The following is a 25,000-nucleotide window of genomic DNA, read 5'->3' on the forward strand; positions in this document are numbered from 1 at the left end:
AAACTAAGGATATGCTGTATGGTGACTAACATAATATAATAAAAAATATTATTATAAAAAATAAATAAAACATAAAAAAAGGAATCTGATCTAAGGCACTGAGACAAGCTCAGTGTTACAAAACTAATGTGGTAGAGCCAGTTTTCAAAGCTTGAAGTCTGTTCCCAGAGTCCACACTTTCTGAAGAGAGAGTTTATTCCTCCTGTCAAGTAACCAGAGTTTAGGAGCATTCTCCTTCTTTAACCAGCCAACCATTTCTACAGGAAAACACATAGGTCAGCTTCAGAAACTGTAGAAAACTGGGAATGAATCAGGATTAACAGGGAAGCCTCACAAATAGCCAAGCAGCCAAGTGGGGGCCTCTTTTCTATGTGTGGGTAAGTGCTAGGGAGAAGTTTTGAGATGTAACATACTAGTGCAGCAGGAGAAAGATATCAATTATTACAATACAAGTAGAATCATGAAAGTAAGTGATATGAGGAAGACAGTGCTAATTCTGTCTGGAGGGGCTGAAGGAGATCATGTGAAAGAGGTAACATTTGAGCTGGGCCTTGAAGGATTACAATAGGTAGAAAAAGGGGGAAAGTGAATTTCAGACAGAACAATTTGGAGGAGTGAAAGATCATAGTTCACCCAAGAAAATGTAAAATAAGAATAACGTTTAGTGTGGCTTGAGCACAGGAACCAATTTTAGATGAAAAGTGTAGGTAGTTGGAGATGAGGTTGTTAAGGTGCATTGGGGCTGTATCATTAAGGCCACGAATGCCATATTCAGGAATATGAACTTTATCACTGGGTTGAAGAGGGCTATGACTCTTTTGGGGGGGGCAGGGAAGTGGCATTATCACATGTGGTTTTAGAATATCACTTTAGGTTCATTATTAAAAGTAGACTGGACTAGAGAGACTAGAGGTAGGGAGACAGGACAGGAGACTGCTGATGAGTCTGATCTAAATTAGAATAGCAGTAGCAAAGAGAGACAGATTGGAGAAATGTTTAAGGGTGGAATGGACAGTGCTTAGATATGTGGGTGTGAAGGAGTCCATGATGTTGGTGAAAAAACTCACTGAAATTCTGGATACAAGGGGAATAACAAGTTTGGGGGTAAAATAACGAAATACTACCGGTAAAGAACAGTGGTGACTAGGATCGGTGGCTTCTCACAAGAGTGTTTAGATGCCGTACAGCTGACAAATGAGTTCTGGAATGAGATGGATGCAAATTGCTGCTCTGTCATTTAGAAACTATGTGGATTGACCAAACTACTTATCCTTTCTGAGCATCCAGTGACTTCACTATGAAATGGATCTTTTTTAAAATAATTTTTTTATTATATTAGTCACCATACAGTACACCCCTAGTTTTTGATGTAAAGTTCCATGATTCATTACTAGTGTATAACACCCAGTTTACCTATCTCAAATGGTAAGTGATAAGAATTAACGGAGTATGGATTCACATCCACTTATGATGGCAAGAATTAAAAAGATAACAAAATATAGAAACAACCTAAGTATCTGCTAACAGATGAATGAATAAAGAAAATGTGATATATATACATACATATATGAATACTATTCAACTTTAAAAAGGAAAGATATCCTGCCATTTGCATGATATGGATAAAACCTGGAAGACACTATGCTAAGGGTAGTAAGGCAGACACAGAAAGAAAAAAAACCCTGCGTGATCTCATTTATATGTGGAATCTAAAAAAACTCAGATACATAGAATTGCATTGAATCTGTAGATAGCTTTGGATAGTATGGACATTTTAACAATATTAATTCTTCCAATATACGAACACAGAATACCTTTCCATTTACCTATGTTTTTCTCAATTTCTTTCACCAATGCCTTCTAATTTTCAGTGCACAGGTCTTCAACTCCCTGGTTAAATTTATTCCTAAATATTTTTTGATGCTATTGTAAATAGGATGGTTTTCTTAATTTCTTTTTTCTTTTTTGGATAGTTCATTGTTAGTATATAACACAAGTGAATTTTGTAAGTTGATTTTGTATTCTGCGCTTTGCTGAATTTGCTTATTGTTCTAACAGTCTTGGTGGAATCTTCAGAGTTTTTTCTTTATTTTATTTTATTTTGTAAAATATTTATTTATTTGAGAGAGACAGAGCATGCTAGAGCACAAGCAGGGGGAGTGGCAGAGGGAGAGAAAGATGCAGTCTCCTCATCGAGCAGGAAGCCCGACCCAGGGCTCGATCCCATGACCCTGGAATCATGACCTTAGCCAGAAGGCAGCTGCTTAGCCAACTGAGCCACCCAGGGGACCCTAGCTCTGTGTGTGTGTGTGTGTGTGTGTGTGTGTGTGTGTGTGTGTGTGGTATGATCATATCATCTACAAACAGACAATTTTACTTCTTCCTTTCTAATTTGGACTCTTTTATTTTTTTCTTTTTCTTAACTAACTTCTCTGGCTAGGGCTACAGTATTATGCCAAATAAAAGTGGAGACAGTAATGCTATCCTTGTTCCTGATCTTAGAAGAGCTTTCAGCTTTTCACCTTTGAGTATAATGTCAGCTGTGGGTTTGTCATATATGGCCTTTATGATATTAAAGTACATTCCTTCCATACCTAATTTGTTGAGAATTGTTATAATGAAATAATATTGATAAATATGCTCTTTCTGGATCTATTGAAATGATCAAATAATTTTTATCCTTCATTTTATCAATGTGATGTGTCGCATTTATTGTTTTATTTATATTGAACCATACTTGTATCCATCCTAGGGATAAATCCCACTTGATCATGGTTTAAGATCCTTTTAATCTGCTGTTGAATTCAGTTTTCTAGTATTATGTTGAGGATTTCTGCATCTATGTTCATCAGGGATACTGGCCTACAATTTTCCTGTTTTATATTGTCCTTGTTTGGCTTTGGTAACGAGGTAATGCTGGCCTCATAAAATAAGATATGACTGTTCCCTCTTCTTAAAGTTTTTGGAAGGGTTTAAGAAGGATTGGGTTTAATTCTTCATTAATGGTTGGTAAGAATTCTCCACTGAATACATCAGGCTGTGAAGCTTTTCTTGGTTGGGAGGTTTTCAATTGTTGATTCAATCTCCTTACTCATTATTGGTCTGTTCAGTTTTTCTATTCATAATTCAGTCTTGATAGCTTATATATTTCTAGAAATGTGTTCATTTCTTCTAGGTATCCAACTTGTTGGCATTTAATTGTTCACAGTTGTCTCTTTATAATTCTCTGAATTTCTGTGGTATCACTTGCAATGCCTCCTCTTTCAATTATAATTTTATTTGAGTCCTCTCTTTTTTTCCCAGTCTCAATAAATTTCAATTTTGTTTGTCTTAAAAAAAGAACTTAATTTCTTTGATTTTTTCTATTATTTTTCTGATCTTTATTCCCTTTATTTCTACACTGGTATTTACTTTTTCCTTCCTTCTGCTAACTTTGGCCTTATTTATTTTTCTTTTTTCTAGGTCCTTAAGATGTAAAAGTAGGTTGTTTATTTCTGATTTTTTTTTCTTAATGTAGGCATTTTACACTATAAACTTCCTTCTTAGAACAGTTTTACTACATTGCATAATTTTTGGTACATTGTGTTTCCATTTTTGTCTCATGATAATTTATTTTACTCCAATTTGATTTGTTCTTTGACTCATTGGTTTCTTAGGAGTGTGTTGTTTAATTTCCAAATATTTGTAATTTTTTTCTATTTTTCTCCAACTATTTATTTCTAGTTTCATATCATTGTGGTCAGAAAAGATACCTGGTATGAATTTAATCTTCTTAAATCTGTTAAGACTTGTTTTGTGGTCCAACATATAATCTATCCTGGAGAATATTCTGTGGTGTTCAATAAAATGTGTATTCTATTGCTGTTGAATGGAATGTTATGCATATGTCCCTTAGGTCCATTTGGTCTATACTGTTGGTCAAGTCGGCTATTTCCTTATTTTCTGTCTGAAAGATCCATGCGTTTTTAAAAGTGGAGTATTAAAATCCCTTACTATTATGTTATTGCTATATTTCTCTCTTTATTCTGCTAATATTTGCTTTACATACTTATGTGCCTGGATGTTGGGTACATATATATTTACGATGGCTTTTGATAAATGACATAACAATTATTATATAATGACCATTTTTGTCTCTTGTGACAGTTTTTGACAAACAGACTATTTTTCCTTATACAAATACTGTTACTCTTGCTCTTTTTTGACTACCATTTGCATGGAATACCTTTTCTACTCCTTCACTTCCGGCCTATTTGTGTCCTTACTGCTAAAGTGAATCTCTTGTAGACAAAATATAGTTGAATTTTATTTTTTAATTTACTCAGCTGTTCTATGTCTTTCACTGGAGAATTTAATCCATTTCCATTTAAAGTAATCACAGGCACACCTCAGATGCATGCAGGTTTAGTTCCAGACCACTGAAATAAAGTGAATATTATAGTTAAAGAAAGTCAAATAAGTATTTTGGTTTCCCAGTATGTAGAGAAGTTATGTTCATATTACATTGTACTATATTAAGTATGCAATGATATTATGTCTAAAAAGACAATGTGTATACCTTAATTAAAAAAATACTTCATTGAGGGGACTTTGAGGTATAAAGGAAAGACCATAAATGAGAGTATGAAAAATAATATACTTGTAAAAATCAGTCAAGGGATTCACAAAAAGAAGAATGTAAAATATGATACCAGATACCTAAAACATGGGGAGAAGAGGAGTAAAGAATGGATTCAAACATAAGCGACCATCAACTTAATATGGACTGCTATATGCAGAAGGGGTTATACACACATGTAAGGTAAACATATATCAAAACCCACTAATAAATATGCAAAAAATAAAGAGAAATGAATCCAAGTATATCACTAAAGAAAACCAGGAAGCCATGAGAGAGAGCAAAAGAAGAACAGATCAGAGAAAAACTATAGAAACAACCACAAAACAAGTAACAAAATGGCACTAAATACATATCTATCAATAATTACTTTGAATGTAAATGGACTAAATGCTCCAGTCAAAAGACATAGGCTGGCAAAACAGATAAAAAAAAAACAAGACCCATCTATATGCTGCCTACAAGAAACTCATTTCAAACCTAAAGACACTTGTAGATTAAAAATGAGGGAATGGTGGGGTGCCTGGGTGGCGCAGTCGTTAAGGCGTCTGCCTTCGGCTCAGGGCGTGATCCTGGCGTACGGGGATCGAGTCCCACATCAGGCTCCTCCGCTATGAGCCTGCTTCTTCCTCTCCCACTCCCCCTGCTGTGTTCCCTCTCTCGCTGGCTGTCTCTCTGTCACATAAATAAATAAAATCTTTAAAAAAAAAATGAGGGAATGGAGGGGCGACTAGGTGGCTCAGTCATTAAGCGTCTGCCTTCAGCTCTGGGCGTGATCCCAGAGTCCTGGGATGGAGCCCCACATCAGGCTCCTCCACTGGGAGCCTGCTTCTTCCTCTCCCACTCCCCCTGCTTGTGTTTCCTCTCTCGCTGGCTGTCTCTCTCTCTGTCAAATAAATAAATAAAATCTTAAAAAAAAATGACGGAATGGAGAAACATTTATCATGCAAATGGATGTCAAAAGAAAGCCAGAGTAGTAATACTTAAATCAGGCAAATAAATTTTATTTACTTATTTTATTTTTATTTATTCATTTATTTATTTTTAACAAAATCCATTTATTAGTTGGTGGACATTTGGGTTGTTTCCACTTTTGGCTATTATGAATGTGGTGTTATGTACATTCATATACTAGCTTTTGTTGTTTTGTTTTTCTTTTATTTTAGTTTCAGGGGTAGAATTTAGTGATCCATCAGTTGTATATAACACCACTGCTCATTACATAAAGTAATGATGTATCCTTAATGCCTATCACCCAATTACCACATCCCCCGATTCACCTCCCCTCCAGTACCCTCAGCATTTTTCCTATACTTAAGAGTCTCTTATGCTTTGCCTTGCTCTCTGTTTTTATTTTATTTCATTCTTCCTTCCTTTCTTCTATGTTCATCTGTTTTGTTTCTTAAATTCCACATATGAGTGAAATCATATGGTATTTGTCCTTCTCTGACTGACTTATTTCACTTAGCATAGTACTTCTAGTTCCATCCGTGTCATTGTAAATGGCAGGATTTCATTCTTTTTGATTGCTGAGTAATATTCTACTGTATATATACATATATATATATATATATATATATATATATATATATATATATACTATTTCTTCTTTATCCATTCATCTGTCAATGGATATCTGGGCTCTTCCCATATTTTGGTTATTGTGGACATTGGTGCTATATAAACATTGGGGTGCATGTGCCCCTTTAAATCACTATGTCTGTATCCTTTGGAAAAATACCTGGCAGTGCAATTGTTGGGTTATAAGGTAGTACTATTTTTAACTTTTTGAGGAATCCCCATACTGTTTTCCAGAGTGGCTGCACCAGCTTGCATTCCCACCAACAGTGTAAGAGGGCTCCTCTTTCTCTACATCCTCGCCAACATCTGTTGTTTCCTGAGTTGTTAATTTTGGTCATTCTGACCAGTGTGAGGTGGTATCTCATTGTGGTTTTGATTTGTATTTCCCTGCTGCCAAGTGGTGTTGAGCATTTTTTCATGTTTTTGTTAGCCATTCATATGTCTTTGGAGAAATGTCTCTTTATGTCTTCTGCCCATTTTTTAAATTGGATTACTTGTTTTTTGAATGTTGAGTTGTGTAAGTTCTTTATATATTTTTGGATACTAACTCTTTATCCGATATGTCATTTGTGACTATCTTCTCCCATTCCATAGGTTGCCTTTTAGTTTTGTTGATTGTTTCCTTTGCTGTACAAAAGCTTTCTATCTCTAAGTCCCAATAGTTCATTTTTGCTTTTGATTCCCTTGCCTTTGGAGATGTGTCTAGTAAGAAGTTGCTGTGGCTGAGGTCGAAGAGGTTGCTGCCTGTGTTCTCTTTTAGGATTTTGATGGATTCCTGTCTCACTTTTATCCATTTTGAGTTTATTTTTGTATATGGTATAAGACTGGTCCAGTTTCATTCTTCTGTATGTGGCTATCCAATTTTCCCAACACCATTTGTTGAAGAGATGGTCTTTTTTCCATTGGATATTCTTTCCTGCTTTGTTGAAGATTAGTTGACCATAGAGTTGGGGTCCATTTATGGGCTCCCTATTCTGTTCCATTGATCTATGTGTCTGTTTTTGTGCTGTACCATACTGTCCTGATGATTACAGCTCTGGTGTTTTTTTTTTAAGATTTTATTTATTTATTTGACACAGAGAGAGAGACAGCAAGAGAGGGAACACAAGCAGGGGGAGTGGGAGAGGGAGAAGGAGGTTTCCCCCTGAGCAGGGGGCCTGATGCAGGGCTTGATCCCAGGACCTGGGGATCATGACCTGAGCCGAAAGCAGATGCTTAATGACTGAGCCACCCAGGTGCCCCACGATTACAGCTTTGTAATACAGGTTGAAATCCAGAATTGTGACATCACCAGCTTTGGTTTTCTTTTTCAACATTCCTTTGGCTATCTGGGGTGTTTTCTGGTTCCATACAAATTTTAGGATTGTTTGTTCCAGCTCTGTGAAAAATGCTGATGGCATTTTGATAGGGAGTGCATTGAATGTGTAGATTGGTTTGGGTAGCATAGTCATTTTAACAATATTTGTTCTTCCAATTCATGAGCATGGAATTTTTTTCCACTTCTTTGTGTCTTCTTCAATTTCCTTTACAAGCGTTTTATAGTTGTTAGAATACAGAACCTTTACCTCTTTGGTTAGGTTTATTTCCAGGTATCTTATGGCTTTTGGTACAATTATAAAAATGGGATTGATTCCTTGATTTCTCTTTCTGCTGTGTCATGGTTAGTGTATAGATATGGAACTGACTTCTGTGCATTGATTTTATATCCTGTGACTTGGGCAAAATAGGCTTTAAAACAACGAGTATAGCAAGAGACAAACAAGGACAGTATATAATAATAAAGGGGAAAATCCAACGAGAGGGTATAACAACTGTAAATATTTATGCACCCAACATGGGAGCAACCAAGTACAAGAAGCACTTAACAACAAACAAAAGAACAAATTGACAGTAATACAAAAACCGTAGGGGACTTTAACACCACGCTTACATCAGTGGACAGGTCATCCAATCAGAAAGCCAACAAGGAAGTAATGGCTTTGACACACTGGACCAAATGTATTTAGCAGATATATCCAGAACATTTCATCCTGAAACAGCAGAATACACATTCTTTTCAAGTACACATGGAACATTCTCCGGAATGCATTATGCCACAAGACAAGTCTCAACAAATTCAGAAAGATTAAAGTAATACCATGCATATTTTCTGACCACCACACTATGAAACTACAAATCAACAACAAGAAAAAATCTGGAAAGAGTACAAACACATAGAGGCTAAATAACATGCTACTAAACAATGAATGGGTCAACGAATAGATCAAAGAAGAAATAAAAAATTACATGGAAACAAATGAAAAGGAAAACACAGCAGTCCCAAAATCACTGGGATGCAGCAAAGGCAGTTCTAAGAGGGAAGTTTGTAGCAATACAGGTCAATCTCTAGAAGCAAGAAAAATCCCAAATAAACAACCTAACTTTGCACATAAAGGAGCTAGAAAAAGAAGAACAGACAAAACCAAAACCCAAGTAGAAGGAAGGAAATAATAAATATTTGAGTAGAAATAAAAGATACAGAGGCTAAAAAACAAACAAAAAACACCTATACAACAGACCAATGAAACCAGGAGCCATTTCTTTGAAAAGATAAACAAAATCGATAAACCTTTAACCATACTCACCAGAAAAAAAGAGAAATTACTCAAATAAATAAAATCACAAATGAGAGAGGAGAAATAGCAATGAATACCACAGAAATACAAACAAATGTAAGAAAATATTATTAGAAACTATAGGCCAAGAAATTAGACAACCTAGAAGAAATGGGTTAATTCCTAGAAACATATAACCTACCAAAACTGGAGCAGGAAGAAATAGAAAGCTTGAACAGACCAATAGCCAGCAAAATTGAATTCAGTAATCATAAAAACTCTCAAAAAACAGAAGTCCAGGACAAGACAGCTTCACAGGCAGATTCTGCCAGACATTTAAAGATTTGATACCTATTCTTCTCCAAATATTCTAAAAATAGAAAAGGAAGGAGAACTTCCAAATTCGTTCTATGAGGTCAGCATTACCCTGATATCAAAACCAGAAAAAGGCAGCACAAAAAAAGAACAACAAACTGGTATCTCTGTTGAACATAGGTGCAAAAGATCTCAACAAAATACTAGCAAATCAAATACAACAATACTTCAAAACATTCATTCACCACAATCGGGGGATTTATTGCAAGGATGCAAGGGTGGTTCAATATTAGCAAATTAATGTGATACATCACATCAATAGGGAAAAGGACAAAAACCATATAATCATTTCAATAGATGCAAAAAAGACATTTGTCAAAGTACCTATCCATTCATGAAAAAAAATCAACAAAGCAGGTCTTGAGGGAACATACCTCAACATAAGGTCTTTTATGAAAAACTCATGGTGAACATCATACTCAATGGGGAAACACTGAGAGCTTTTCCCCTAAGATCACGAATAAGACAAGGATATACACTCTCACCACTTTTATTCAACATAGTACTGGCAGTCCTAGCCACAGCAATCAGACAAGAAAAAGAAATAAAAGGCATTCTAACTGGCAAGGAAGAAGTGAAACTTTCACTATTTGCAGATGGCATGACACTATATAAAGAAAAACCTGAAGACTCTACCAAAAAACTGCTAGAGCTAAGAAATAAATTCATAAGTTTGCAGGATACAAAATCAATGTTCAGAAAAGTTAATACATTTCTATATAATAGTAATGATGCAGCAGAAAGAGAAAATTAAAAAACAATTCTATTTAAAATTGCACCAAAAATAACAAAGTACCTAGGAATAAACTTAGCTAAAGAGATGAAAGACCTGTACACTGAAAACTATATAACATTAAAGAAATTAAAGATGACACAAAGAAATGGAAAGACATTCCATACTCATGGACTAGAAGAACAAATATTTTTAAAATGTCTATACTACCCAAAGCCATCTAGAGATTTAATGAAAACTCTATCAAAATACCAGTGGTATTTCTCATAGAACTGGAAAAAACAACCCTAAAATTTATATGGAACCACAAAAGACCTCAAATAGCCAAAGCAATCTTGAAAAAGAAAAACAAAACTGGAAGTATCACAATTCTGGACTTCAAGTTATACTACAAAGCTGTAGTAGTCAAAACAGTATAGTACTGGCACAAAAATAAATAGATCAATGGAACAGGATGGAAAACCCAGAAATAAATGCACAACTATATGATCAGTTAGTCTTCAAAAAAGGCAGAAAGAATATTCAATGGAGAAAAGACAGTGCCTTCAACAAATGTTGCCTCTAAAACTGGGCAGCTACATGCAAAAGAATGAAAGTGGACCACTTTTTTACACCATACACAAAAATAAACTCAAATGGATTAAACATCTAAATGTGATATCTGAAACCCTAAGAATCTTAGAAGAGAGCATAGGCAGTAATTTCTCTGACATAAGCCATAGCATCATTTTTGTAGGTGTCTCCTGAGGCAAGGGAAATAAAAGCAAAAATAAACTATTGGGACTACATCAAAACAAAAGCTCCTGCACAATGAAGGAAACAGTCAACAAAACTAAAAGGCAACCTGCTGAATGGGAGAAGATATTTGCAAATGACATATCTGATTAAGGGTTAGTATCCAAAATATATAAGGAACTTATATAACTCAACACCTAAAAACCAAATAATCCAATTAAAAATGAACAGAAGAAATGAACAGACATTTCTCCAGAGAAGACATACAGATGGCTAACAGACACATGAAATGATGCTCAGTATCACTCATCATCAGGGAAATGCAAATTTAAATTACAATGAGATATCACCACAAACCTGCCAGAAGGGCTAAAATTAAACAGAAGAACAAGAAACAGCAAGTACTGGCAAGGATGTTCAGAAAAAAAGGAATCTTGTGCAGTGTTGGTGGGAATGCAAACTTGTACAGCCACTGTGGAAAACAGTATGGAATTTCCTCAAAAAATTAAAAATGGACTACCCTACGATCCAGTAATTACACTACTGGGTATTTATACAAAGAATACAAAAACACTAATTCAAAGGGATACATGCACCCTTATGTTTATTGTAGCATTATTACAAGAGCAAAACTGTGGAACCAGCCCAAGTGTCCCTTGACAGATGCATGGATAAAGAAGATGTGGTATATATGTGGGATATATATAATGGAATATTACTCATCCATAAAAAAGAATGAAGTCTTGGAGCTAGAGAGTATTATGCTAAGTGAAATAAGTTACTCAGAGAAAGACAAATACCATATGATTTCACTCATATGTGGAATTTAAGAAAGAAAGCAATCCAGCAAAGGGGAAAAGAGAGAGAGAGAAACCAAGTAACAGATTCTTAACTATACGGAATAAACTGATGGTTACCAGAGGGGAGGTGGATGTGGGAAAGGATAAAATAGGTGATGGGGATTAAGGAGTACATTTGCTGTGATGCACACCAGGTGCTGTACGTAAGTGTTGAATCACTATATTGTACACCTGAAACTAATATAACACTTTATATTAACTGTTTTGGAATTAAAATAAAAGCTTAATAAATAAAAGAATACTTAATTGCTCAAAAATGCTAACCATCATCTGAGATCTCAGCAAGTCATAATCCTTAGGCTGGAGGAGGGTCTGGCCTTATTGTTGGTGGCTGCTGACTGATCAGGGTGCTGGCTGCTGAAGGTTGGGCTAGCTGTGGCAATTTCTTAAAATAAGATAATAATGAAGTTTGCTGCATTGATTGACTTTGCCTTTCACACGCCATTTCTCTTCAACATGCAATGCTGTTTGATGGCATTTTACCCACAGAACTTTCAAAATTGGAGTTGATACTCTCAAACCCTGCCACTGCTTTATCAGCTAAGTTTATTTAATATTCAAATCCTTTGTTGTCATTTCAACAGTCTTTATAGCATCTTTACCAGCAGTAGATTCCATCTCAAGAAACCACTTTCTTTGCTCGTCCATAAGAAGCAGCTCCTCATCTGTTGAAGTTTTCTCATGAGATTGCAGCAATTCAGTCACTTCTAATTCTATTAAGAAGCTAAGGATATGCCTCAGTACTGACCTTCACTTTCATCCAGGGAAGAAGTATAAAAAACTGTTCTTTCCCGCAGCAGGCGCTTTGAAATTGTGATTGGTTTGTGCCTTCTTGCTGTCACTCGAGGTGGAGGAACTGGGGGTGTAGCACTTTCCTCAGGTGGACCTGAATAGATCTGTAAAAGGAGAATATTTTCAGGAAACAATTAGAAAGATCGAGTGTTTGTCTCCCTAATGCTAACTACCAGTTAATGCCTTCCAGCACTACAGCAATTCTAATACGACTAAAGGAATTGGGATTTTTAAAATCACTCTAGCTACCAGCAACCATTTAGAAGTTTCCTATCATGTTTAAGACACAGGACCTGGCACTTCACAGTGTGGAGGAAAGAATGCAGACAAAAACTGCACAATCAGTCCTGGATTTTCACTTGCTGCCTGGAAAACCTTAAGCAAGTCACCTCCTATTTCTGAGCTTTAGATTCCTCACCTGTAACATGGGGAGAGCACCATGTACCTCACAGAGTGTGAGGAGAATCAAGTGAAAAGGGTAGTCAAGGTACATTGCATGGGTAGGGGTTGGGGTGTGGAGGGTTGCTAAGATGCACCCAATATTTCTGAAAGGATAACAAAGAAACTGGTTAAATCGTTTGCTTCAAGACAGGAATAATGAGTGGCTGAGGAAAGGATGGAGGAAATTTATTTCTCATTCCTATATCATTTTGATCTTTTAAAATTTCATACCATGTACGGATTACTTATTCAAAAAAGAAAGGGCAAAAATAAAATGTCATACGTTGTAAAAAGTGATGGATAAATGAGGGAGAAGCTATCATTACAGTTTTTTTTTTTTTAAGCAGGGTCCATGCCCAGCATGGAGCCCAACATGGGGCTTAAACTCACAACCCTGAGATCAAGACCCGAGCTGAGATCAAGAGTCAGAGGCCAAACTGACTGAGCCAAGCAGGCGCCCCTAATGATTACAATTTTTATATAGTGTCATATGTATTTGAAAATCTTCTTGTGTCTGGGGAGACTGAGCTTTTGTCCAGAGTTCACACACTTTGGGAGGACACACACATGGTGAGGGAGGAAGAGGACAATTGTGTAGTGCAAAAATGAAATCAACCCCGATGATTAGTGCAAAGAGAAATACCAGAGACCAATATTCTATCAGGCTGCAGTCACTAAACTTACATGATTGGGAACACAAGGAAACCCTATGTAAAAGCTGAACAATGATAGAAAGCAGTACAAGCAGAATCACAAGGCAGTACATGTCTCAAAGTCTCATGGCATAGGAAAGAGAGAATATGACATAATAGCAAGCACATAAGCTTTCAGGCCATACAGTTTCACAACCATCAGTAATAATACTCTAAATAAATACCATTTTTTAAAAATACCATTTTGTGAGCGTATGCTTATGCACTATAGGAGTTGTTAAGAATATCCCTTGCTATTTCTCAAACACACCAGGGCCTTTGCACTGAGTGTTTCATTCACCTGGAGTGCTCTTCCTCCCAATATCCATATAGCTTGCTCTCTCAATTTCAGTAGGCTATGATCAAATATACTCCTCTCAATGAGTCCTTCCAAATGGATGAATCTAAAATATTGACACACCTCCCTGTATGCAATGTCTCCTATCCCCCTTCCTTTTTTTTCTCTCCTTAGCATTACAAGGTATATTATAATTATTTATTTATTTATTTTGTTTTTGTGTCTGCCGCTCTAATGTATTGTAAGCTATATGGAAGTACATTATCACGTTCACAGCTATATCTCCAGCAACTAGAAGACTGACTGGAATTGCTGGGTCAAAAGAAAAACACATCTAAAATACTAATATAAAAGGCCAAACTGTCCTCTGAAAAGACTATAATAGTTACTTCCACTTCTAGCCAAGATAGACCTAAAGGTATTAGGTTTACATCTTCTGCAAGTAATCATTTAAAAACTAGAAAAAATACACATAACAATGGGTTTCAAGGCATTGGAAATCTAGTAACGAAAGACAGTGAATCACGAGAGACAGGAAAAAGAAAGGAGGTGAGCCTCATGAAAGTCCCAGGTACAGCATGGAGAGAGTCCGCAAGCCATAATATATGGAGGGAAACTGAGCTGCAAGTATGGAGAGGGCAAAAAAGAGAATTTTTCAGGGCAAAATATCAGAGAGAAGATAGCTGCACCAAGGGCTCTGGAGAGCTGCAGGGGTCCTCTTTAAGACTTTAGCTGAGTAGTGATTAATATGTGTGAGGAAAGAACCACACAATTGAATTAGAGGGATTAATTACCTAAGATTACACAGTTCCTAGAAGAGCTCCTGTTCTCACCAGCCACAGTGGAAAATCAAATAATTAAGTACCATGGGTGGTGGGCACGCAGATGTGGAGCATGCAGGCAGCTGGCCAGCCCCAGCAACACGAAGCCTGAGTTGCAACTTGGCTGTCATCTTTCTTTTGTCTTAAAGTAGGTGTTTATCAGTATAAAATTCCCTCTTAGAATTGCTTTTGCTGCATCCCATAAGTTTGATACACTGTTTTTCCATTGTCATTTGTTTCAAAATATTTTTTTTTATTTCCCTTTTGATCTCTTCCCTGATCCATTGGTTGTTCAGGAGTGTGTTGTTTAATTACCACATATTTGTGAATTTCCAGTTTTTCTCCTGTTATTAATGCCTAGTTTCATATCGTTCTGGTCAGAAAAGATACTTGGTCTGATTTCAATCTTAATATATTTGCTAAGGCTTGTTTTGTGACCTAGCATACAATCTATGCTTTAGAAAGTTCCATGCGCACTTGAGAAGAATGTGTATTCTGTTGCTGTTGGATGCAGTGTTCTATATAGGTCTGTTAGGTTCATTTGGTCTGAGGTATAGTTCAAGTCCAATATTTCTTTATTGATTTTTCTGTCTGGATGATCTATATGCATTGTTGAATAGGGGTATTAAAGTCCCCTACTACTAATTTTTGTTGTCTACTTCTCCCTTCAGATCTGCTAGTATTTACTTAATATATTTCAGTGCTCTAATGTTAGGTGTATATATATCTACAATTGTTATATTCTTTCAAAAATAGACTATCGTTAAATAATGACCTTCTTTGTCTCTTTTTACAGTCTTTGGCTTAAAGTTTACTTTAAGTAAGTCTCATATAAATATAGCTATTCCTGCTTTCTTTTGTTTTCCATTTGCATGGTATTACCTTTTTTCATCTCTTTATTTTGAGCTTATGTGTGCCCTTATAAGCTGAAGTGAGTCCCTTTTAGGTAGTGTATTACTGGGTCTTATTTTTAATCTATTCAGCACTCTTTGCCTTTTGATTGAAATTTTTAATACATTTACATTTACATAATTATTGATAAGTAAAGATTTACTAATTCTATCTTAATAATTGTTTTCTGGCTCTTTTTGTAATTCTGTTGTTCCTATCCTCTTCTCTTGCTGTCTTTCTTCTAGTGAAGTAGTCATTTTCTGTACTGGTATGTTTTGATTCCTTTCTCTTTATCTTTTGTCTATCTACTTTAAGTTTTTGCTTTGTGGTTACCATGAGGCTTCCATAAACAAAAATATCAATATAACAATCTCTTTTAAGCTGATAACAACTTATCTTTGATCACACACAAAACCTCTACCATTTTACACCTCTTCCCAGATTTTGTTTTTGATGTCAAAATTCACCTCTTTTTATATTGTGTACTTATTAACAAATTATTGTACCTAAAGTTATTTTGGCACTTTTGTACTTTAACAGTTATATTAGGGTTACATAGTTAACATACTACCATATTACAGTATTTGAGTATACTGAATTTGAGTATATACTTACCTTTACCAGTAGATTTTATATTTTCATATATTTTTATGTTACTAATTAGTGGCCTTGCATTTCAGCTTGAAGAATTCGTTTCAATATTTCCTGTAAGGCAGGTCCAGAGTTCAACTCCCACAGCTTTTGTTTGTTTGGTAAAGTCTTTATCTCTTCTTCATTTCTGAAAGATGACTTTTCCAGGTAAAATACTCTTGGTTGGCAGTTTTATTCCTTCCACATTTTGCATGTATCAACCACCTATCTCTTAGCCTGAAAGACATCTATGGGAAATCTGCCTATAGCCTTATAAGGTTCCCTTATATGTATTTTTTTTCTTTCTCTCTTACTGCTTTGAAAATTCTTTTTGTTTTTCATTTTACATGATGTCTTGGAGAAGATTGTTTCAGGTTGAAATTTGGAAGCACTTGTTAGCTTCATAAATCTCTCCCCAGATTTGGGAAGTTCTCAGTCATTCCTTTTTTAAAATTTTAATTTCAGTATAGTTAACATACACCATTATATTAGTTTGAGGTGTACAATAGAGTGATTCAATAATTCCATACATCATCCAGTGCTCATCATGACAAGTGCCCTCCTTAATCCCCATCACCTATCTCACCTCCCCTCTAGTAATCATCAGTTCATTCTCTATAGTTGAGTCTGTTGCTTGGTTTGTCTCTCTCTCTCTCTTTTTTCGTTTGCTCATTTGTCTTGTTTCTTAAGTTCCACATATGAGTGGAATCATGGTATTTGTCTTTTCCTGACTGACTTATTTTGCTTAGCATTATACTCCCTAGCTCCATCCTTGTCATTGCAAATGGGAAGAATTCACTTCTTTTTACGGCTGAATAATATTCAATTCCATTTGTATACCACATCTTCTTTATCCATTCATCTACCAGTGGACACTTGAGCTGCTTCCATAATTTGGCTACGGTAAATAATGCTGTAAGCATAGGGGTGCATGGAGCCCTTTGAATTAGTGTTTTGTATTTTTTGGGTAAATACCCACTAGTGTGATTACTGGATCATAGGGTAGTTTCATTTTTAACTTTTAGAGGAACCTCCATACTGTTTTCCAGAGTGGCTGCACAGGTTTGCATTCCTACCAACAGTGCACATGGGTTCTTTTTTCTCTACATTCTGACCAACACTTGTTGCTTCTTGCGTTTTTGATTTTAGCCATTCTGACAGGTGTGAGGTGATATCTCATTGTAGTTTTTATTATTATTTTTTTAATAATTTTTATTATGTTATGTTAGTCACCATACAGTATATCCTTAGTTTTTGATGTAATGTTCCATGATTCATTATTTGCATATAACACCCAGTGCACCATGCAATATGTGCCCTCCTTAATACCCATCACCGGCTTATCCCAATCCCCCACCCCTTCCCCTCTGAAGCCCTCATTGTAGTTTTGATTTGCATTTCTCTGATGATGAATGATGTTGAGCATCTTTTCATGTGTCTGTTGGCCATCTGGATATCTTCTTTGGAAAAATGTCTGTTCATGCCTTCTGCTCATTTTTAATTGGATTATTTTAGGGTGTTGAGTTGTTCAGTTCTTTATATGTCTTGGATACTAACCCTTCATCAGATATGTCATTTGCAAATATTTTCTCCCATTCAGTAGGTTGCTTTTTAGTTTTGTTGATTGTATCCTTAGCTGTGCAGTTTTTTAATTTTGTTTTGTTTTGATATAGTCCCAATAGTTTATTTTTGGTTTTATTTCCCTTGCAATAGGAGACATATCTAGAAAAATGTTGCTATGGCTGATGTCAGAGACATTACTGCCTATGCTCTCTTCTAGGATTTTTAGGGTTTCGGGTCTCACATTTAGGCCTTTAATCCATTTTGAGTTTATTTTTGTGTATGGTGTAAGAAAGTAGTCCAGTTTCATTTTTTTCCATGTAGCTGACCAGTTTTCCCAATACCATTTGTTGAAGAGACAGTCTTTTCCCCTTTGGATATTCAGCCATTATTTCTTTAAGCTTTTTCCTATTCTTCTCTTTCTGGGATTTCTAGGACTCCAATAATTCACAGATTGTTCTTTTAATGGATCACACAATTCACATAGGCTATCTTTATTCTTTTTCATTTTATTTTCTTTTTGCTCCTCTGAATGTATGATTTTAAATGGACTGTCTTCTAATTCATTAAATCTTTCTTCCATTTGGTCAAGTGTAATGCTGAAGCTCTCTACTGAATTCTTCAGTCACTGTTTCTTAAACTCTAGGAATTGTTTTTTTTAATGGTTTTTATTGCTTTGTTGAACTTCTCATTTTGTTCATGTATTTTTTCCCTATAATTTAACTTAGTTGTCTCTGTTTTCTTATAGTTCACCTAATTTCTTTAAGATGATTATTCTGAATTCCTTATTGACAATTCGTGGATTTTCATTTCTTTAGGGTCAGTTATTGGAGCTTTATTAGTTTCCTTTGATGGTGTCATTTTTCCTTCATTATTCATGATCCTTGTGTCCTTGCATTTGTGTCTGTGCATTTATCCAAGTAGGCATCTGTTCCAGTCTTTATAAACTGACTTCAGCAGGCAGAACCCTTCAGCAGTTAGCTCATTCTGAGATTCTGAGTGGGCCATGTGGTGGCATCTGTGGGGAGACTTGCTGCTGGAGTTCTTGGACAGGCATGTCTGGTGCTTGTGTGAATAGATGGACAGGCCTAATGCCCAAAGGGGTGGGCCTAGAGCTTGGATTCACTGGGGTGGGCCTGGTGCTTGAGTCTGTGGTGATGTGCCTGAAATGTGAGTTTTTGTGGGTGGACCTAAACTTGGACCTGGGTCCATGGAGGCTTACTAGGCTCAGGGGATTACTGGGGTGGGCTCAGCATCTTGGTTCCTAGGAACTGGCACAATGCTGGGTGGGCCAGGAGCCTGGTTTCACAGGTACTGGCCTGGAGGCTAGGGCCATGGGGGCTGGCCTGCCACTAAAGTAAGCCAGAAGCCTAGGGCCATGTAAGTTGACCTGTAACCTGGGGCCTTGGGGGCCAGCCTGGAGATTGGGTCTATGAGGCCTGGCCTGGTACTAGGACAGATAAGGAGCCTGGGTCCATGAGAATTAGCCTATAGGCTAAAACTGCGGGTGTTGGCCTAGCACTGAGGTAGGCCAGGAGGCTGGGTCCACAGGAGCCTACATGGAGCCTGACCCACGGGGGCAACCCTGGTGTTGAAGCAGGCCAGGAGTCTGGGTCTGTGGGAGCTGGTCTAAAGGCTAGTTCTGTGGAAGCTGGCCAGTTCTGGAATCAACCAGGAGTCTGTGTATACTGGAGCCCATCAGGAGCCTGGTGATATGGGGGCTGGCTGACAGTGGGGTGGGCCAGAAGCCTGGGTTTGTGGCAGCCCACCCATAGCCTGATGCCTTGGGAGCTGCCTAAGGACATGGGATCTGGGTGATGCTCATGTGGCTTGAGGACTTGGGTTCACAAGAACTGGCTGAGACTGATGCTGTGGTAACTTTCTGGGGCTACAAGAACTGCCTGGGACCACAGAAGCTGGAGGACACCTGGGTGGGGCAGGGGACTGGGTTTTCAGGAGCCCACCAGGAGACTAGGGCCATGGAAAACACCCAGACCTGCAGGAATTGGCCTGGTCCTGGGGAGGACCAGCAGTTGGGTCCATGATGAAGTCATGTGCTCACTTTACTCTCTGCCCATGGGGAGGGTGTCTATCCCTGCACTGGGCTGTCAAGGATTGGAGGAGGGGTGACAGGGATAATGTGACTATCTTTCCTCCTTGGTGTGCCTTTTCTTATTTCTGTGCTTTACCCAGGTGTTGCAATCCCTCACCAGGATCCTTAGCTCTTGTGAAGATATTTTTGCATGCAGGCAGCTGTTCAAATTTATGTTGCTAGGAAGGGACTGGTGCTAGAAATTCCTATACTGCCATCAGGCCGATGTCATTCCACAATCCCCTGGCCTCCACTTCTTCGTATCTCATTTGCTCCTCAACCCAGTCTTTGCCCATACCACTGTTGTAACTGTTTTCACAATGATTACCACTAACTTCCTAACTGTCAAATCCAATGGTCCCTTTTCAATCTTTATTTTGACTTTGCTCCAGCGTTTGACAGAGTTGACATTCCTGTTCTAAAAATGCCTTACCCTTTACCTTTCTGAATGAACATATGCCCACCTCTCCGAACACTGTCCAGTCTCTTTCACTGGCTCTTCCTAAATGCTGATCTTCCCCAAAATTATGTTTTCAGTCCTATAATGATCTCACTAATCTAGACTCATTCTTTCTCTCTCAACACTTTCATCCTCTCTCATGGTTTGCACTACTAGTTTTCTCTAATAATTTCTATACCAGTATATCTACTTGCCTGCTCAATAGATGCCATTTGGATATCTCAACCTCAATATTCTGAAAATGAAATACATTTAATTCTTTCTTTATAACTATTACTCAAAATAATGCTAATATGGTGACTAACATAATATAATAAAAATATTATTATAAGAAAAAAATAAACTTTATTTAATAGATGAAAAACAAAACAAAAAAACCCCCCAAAACCCCCAAAATAATGCTAATATCCAAGCCAGAAATCTGGACATTATTATCCTTATATCCTCCTTCTTTCTCACACCCCACATCCATTTAAACACCAAGTTCTACAAGTTATACTTCCTTAATCTCTCTAATATATCCTCTCTGTTCACTGCCACTACCTTGGTTTCATGTCTCATCATGTCTCTCTAATATTACTACAATGGTCTCCTGTTTTTCTGTACCTCCTGTCACTTCTTCCTTTAATATGTCTATCAAAGTATGGATTGAGTGATCTGTGTTCAAAATATAATTGTGCTACTCCTCTGCTTAAAAATTTTCAGTGACCCCACACTATCTTTGGGATAAATTCTAAATTCCTTAGCACACAAGGTGTTCCATAATCTCACCACTGCCTGCAATCTCCAGTCTCATATTTCACCATTTCTACATTCATAGTACATACATACTACAGCCATACTGAATTATTATAGTTCTTTACATATCATGTTTTCTCACTCCTGTGTGTATACAGAATTCTCTGTGTTTATAACACCTTTCCTCCTTACGGCAGAGACTGCTAATTGCTTCTTAGTGTCTATCCATTCTTCTTGGTTTTACTCATAGAAGTCACTGAGTTTTAGCTGGGTACCCATGCCTACATTTTCTAGCCTCCCTTGCAACTAGGTAAGACCATATGATTAAGTTTTAGATAATAGAATACAAGTGAAAATGATGTATGTAAATCTGGATCATGTTTTTATAAAGAAATTTTCTTTTCTCCATTCTGTTTTTTTCCCCCTTTTCTTTGAGTGGTACTGAAGACCAATGTCTAGGACCCAGAGATTGAGGCCAAGTGGTGAGGATAGCAGAGCTGCCACACAAATTTTGGACTGTTTACCTCTGGACTTCTCCATGAGAGAAGTGAACTTTTCTCTATCTTATAGGAGGTTAGCCTGTACCTTAATTAATCCACTACTCTTTAACTTTCAGGACTCAAATCATTCATTACCCAGTATATAAAGCTTTCTCTGACTCCCAAAGATATATTAGTCTTCCATGTGCTCCCATAGCATCGATATAGATCTTCATCACAGTAGTTACTATACTATATCCTGAGTGTTAGTTGGTCCAAATTCTCCACTAGTGTCATGAGTTTCCTGACAGTAAAGATTTTTGTCTCATTCATCTTTAGAAGCAAAAGCCCTACTAGGGCACCAGACAAAATGTAGCAGTTCAATGGCAGTTTTCAGAATTAGTAAATGTATCTTGGCTGCCAGACCCCTCAAGGCCTATTAAATAATAGAGCTTATTCTCACTTATTCCTTTTCCAACTACAACTGAGAAAAGAGAGCAAAGCATAGGTATTAGAGTCAGCTTTGAGTCAGAATCAGTTGTGTTGGGGCTTTACCACTTACTAGCTAAGCAACCTCAGGCATGACAATTGGGTCTCATTTGCATTTTGCAAACAGTTGCAAAATGAGGATAATAATACCATCTACTTCATAGGGTTGTTGTAACGACTGAATAAGAAATATATGTAAAGAGCATAGTTTCAACATATTAAACACTCAATAAATGATAACTATTTTATTAGCAATCCTAAAAAGGACTTAAACCCATGTTTCCTTGGATAAGGGTGATAAGGAGCTGGGGAAGGAGGGAAGTTGAGATTGGAACAATAAGGGGTGAAGTGGTTATGTGCTAGGCAAATCAGGGGATGTGAAGTTGGCTCTTTAAGGTCTTTGCCAGATTAAATGATTTCATTTCCCTCTTCCAGTTACACAAATTATTCAATTCTCATTTACAAAGCTCCTTCCTCACAGCCTGCTATTCAAGGAATTACCCAGGCCCCAAGATGGATATGGGCTCACCAACTTCTAGAGTTTGTAATGAGAGCTTCCAAATTTACCTGGAGATGATGCTGTCTATAGTCCCTGTCTCCTCCAAACAGACTAAAACATTAGTTGGGATCCTTTTGAGACCAGTTCAGCCAATGTGCCAGCAGGCAGAGCTAAGAGAAGATGCTTGTTAGGCTTAAATTTACACTCTCTCTAAGTAAGAAAAGTCTAGAAAAACAGAAAGGACACTTCCTGTTGTGCATCCTCTCTAAAATTAAAACATGGCCTTTACAACCCTACAGTCAACACGGATTGCAACATCTTCCCCAAAGCTGGCCTACAGATGTAAACCTGGAAGACAGGCTTTAATGTGGAAATATTGGCAATTACTCTGGTAGGAAGAATCCACTACCTCTCCCTGTTCTGTGGGCCCTCCAAAGGTCTCATTTCGCATCTCTTTTTAAATGAGCTTTAACCTATGTGTTATTGCTATTCCCTTTGAGAAAAGAAATGGAGTAAGTGGTCCTGCTTGTTCATTTAACCCTCAGCACTTTGGCCTCCTTGCTGTTCAACATGCCAAAAAACTTCTGCCTTTGGGCCTTTGCTGTTCAATATTCTTGGAGGAGTTCTTCCCCAAGATATCCACCATGGCTTGTACCCTTAATTTATTCACTTTTTTGGCCTAAATATTATATTACTTATATTATATTATATTATATTATATTATATTATATTATATCACCTTCTTTAAGATGACAATCCCTTACCTCCTTTTATTTTTCTTCAGAGCATTTATCACCACCTGGCAAATATATCAAATTGTTTATCATTGTCTCACCCAAGTAGAATATAGGATCATTTGCTTTGTTTACAGGTATATACAGTAAGAATTTAGTAAGTATTTATTTAACTAACAGATATCATTAGCTCTTTGAAAATAGAACTATAAACAGATTAACTAGTGACTCTGGGATGGAAATCTGGGAAAATCTCCATAGTTTCTCTTATGAGAGGAGAAAGGGGAGATGATGGGCCCATGTTCTCTGGACTTAATTTTGGCAGCCCAATTTTAATGAGGGGAAAACTTTTAGAGATAAAAGGAGTTAAGAAAGGCACAAGAAAAGAGGGGTGCCTGGGTGGCTCTGGGGTGCCTGGGTGGCTCAGTCGTTAAGTGTCTGCCTTCGGCTCAGGGCATGATCCTGAACTGATCCAGAAAAAATCCCTCTATCTACCCCTTGTCACAGGATTAAAAGAGGGGAGAATAATTGGCAACATAAAGGGAAAGTTGAAGAAACTATCACTAAAACTTGACAGGTAATAAGCCCTTACCTTCCCTCCTCTGGACACTGGAGTAGCTCTTCTATAGGTGAAAAATCAAGCTGGAATTCTTAAATCTTAGACAGACTAGATCAATTCACTAGAAAGACTAGAAAGGGGATTTGAGGCCAAAGAGTTGGCTAGGAATAAAGAGTGTGCATTTTCTAAGGTACCCCGATAATAGGTGGCAGGACCATGATATGAACTCAGATGTATCTGACTTTAAAGTTAACATTTTTCTACTGTATAACACAGAAGGAAACATTTTGAGTTTAAAAAATAATTCCTTGGGTGGAAAGAGTATTAGGCAAAACTTATTTTCCCACCCTCCAAAACTCCAGATAGAGAACAGACTGATCTGGCTTTCTGTGGACTGGTTAGGAACACCTAGTGTTTTATAGTCTTTGATAGTGACTTCAGGAAAAATCCCAGAGGGTAGCCAGAGCAGATTCTGGGGGTAAACTGTGCTTATTTGTTTGCTGGGTACATGGTTGGCACAGAGTGAATGTTAGCTGAGTTGAATTCTAAAGGCCTAGTCTAAAAAACTCAATATTCAAGGAATATTATTTCACTCTGTTGGGCCTTGGCCATTGCCTGGGGTTGTAGTCAGGAGTCCAACTCCTGGGAGTTCTTCTGAAGGCTCCTGAGGGCTAACATTGGGTGATAAAATTTGTTGAGCTTTGGGCGACAGCCAGAGAAGAATCTACAAAGGGAAGGGGGTTCATGAACTGCTTGCCTGACTGGTCACAGATTAACCTTCTTCTGGTTTTTTCTCTTTCATGTCTTTAGGTGTGAAATAGAGAAGAAATTTAACATAAGACAATCATTTTTCAATTGCTAAAAGTCATGAGGTCCAGATTCATTCAAACTCTTTGGAAATTTTGGCAGAACTGAGCAACTATCCAGATTCTTCCCAGATGCTGCTTCAGGGATACAAATAGCAGATTGTATAAAAAGCATCTTGCCTTTCTATAAATCAAGGATATAAGACTTGGCCTTGATGAAATCCAGCTTTCCATTGAGTCTCCATTTATACTCTAGTTCAGGCTGTGTTGCGCTTTCTGGGGTTTGGCTATATTAGCAAAAGCTGTACTCTGAACGTCATTAGAAAAAATGGTGGTGATGGGGTTAAAATAATGAGCTCTTAGCATTTGGCAGAGATCACTTTAAACATCAAGTGTGTCACCAAGTTTTCTTAGAGTACGCACAGAAATTTGAAAATATCATGTCTGTTGTTACCAAGAGCCAACTTTTTTTTAAAGAGGGCTGTCACCAGCTCTGTCTTTGGTCTCTTCAACACATAGTCTT

General features: G+C 37.2%; 1 protein-coding gene across 6 annotated transcripts in view; it reads right to left on the minus strand.

Moving 5' to 3' along the window:
• The window catches only part of OPHN1 (oligophrenin 1), a 517,756-nt gene that overhangs the window by 45,955 nt on the left and 446,801 nt on the right, over positions 1 to 25,000 (minus strand). For all 6 annotated transcript variants that reach the window (XM_048213332.2, XM_057312198.1, XM_048213330.2 and 3 more), the window contains one exon: positions 12,245 to 12,392. In XM_048213332.2, coding sequence (XP_048069289.1) covers positions 12,245 to 12,392 — 148 coding nt within the window. The remainder of the gene's footprint in view (positions 1 to 12,244; positions 12,393 to 25,000) is intronic.

Source organism: Ursus arctos, chromosome X, assembly GCF_023065955.2.
Source record: "Ursus arctos isolate Adak ecotype North America chromosome X, UrsArc2.0, whole genome shotgun sequence".
In the NCBI taxonomy this organism is placed as follows: Eukaryota; Metazoa; Chordata; class Mammalia; order Carnivora; family Ursidae; genus Ursus; species Ursus arctos.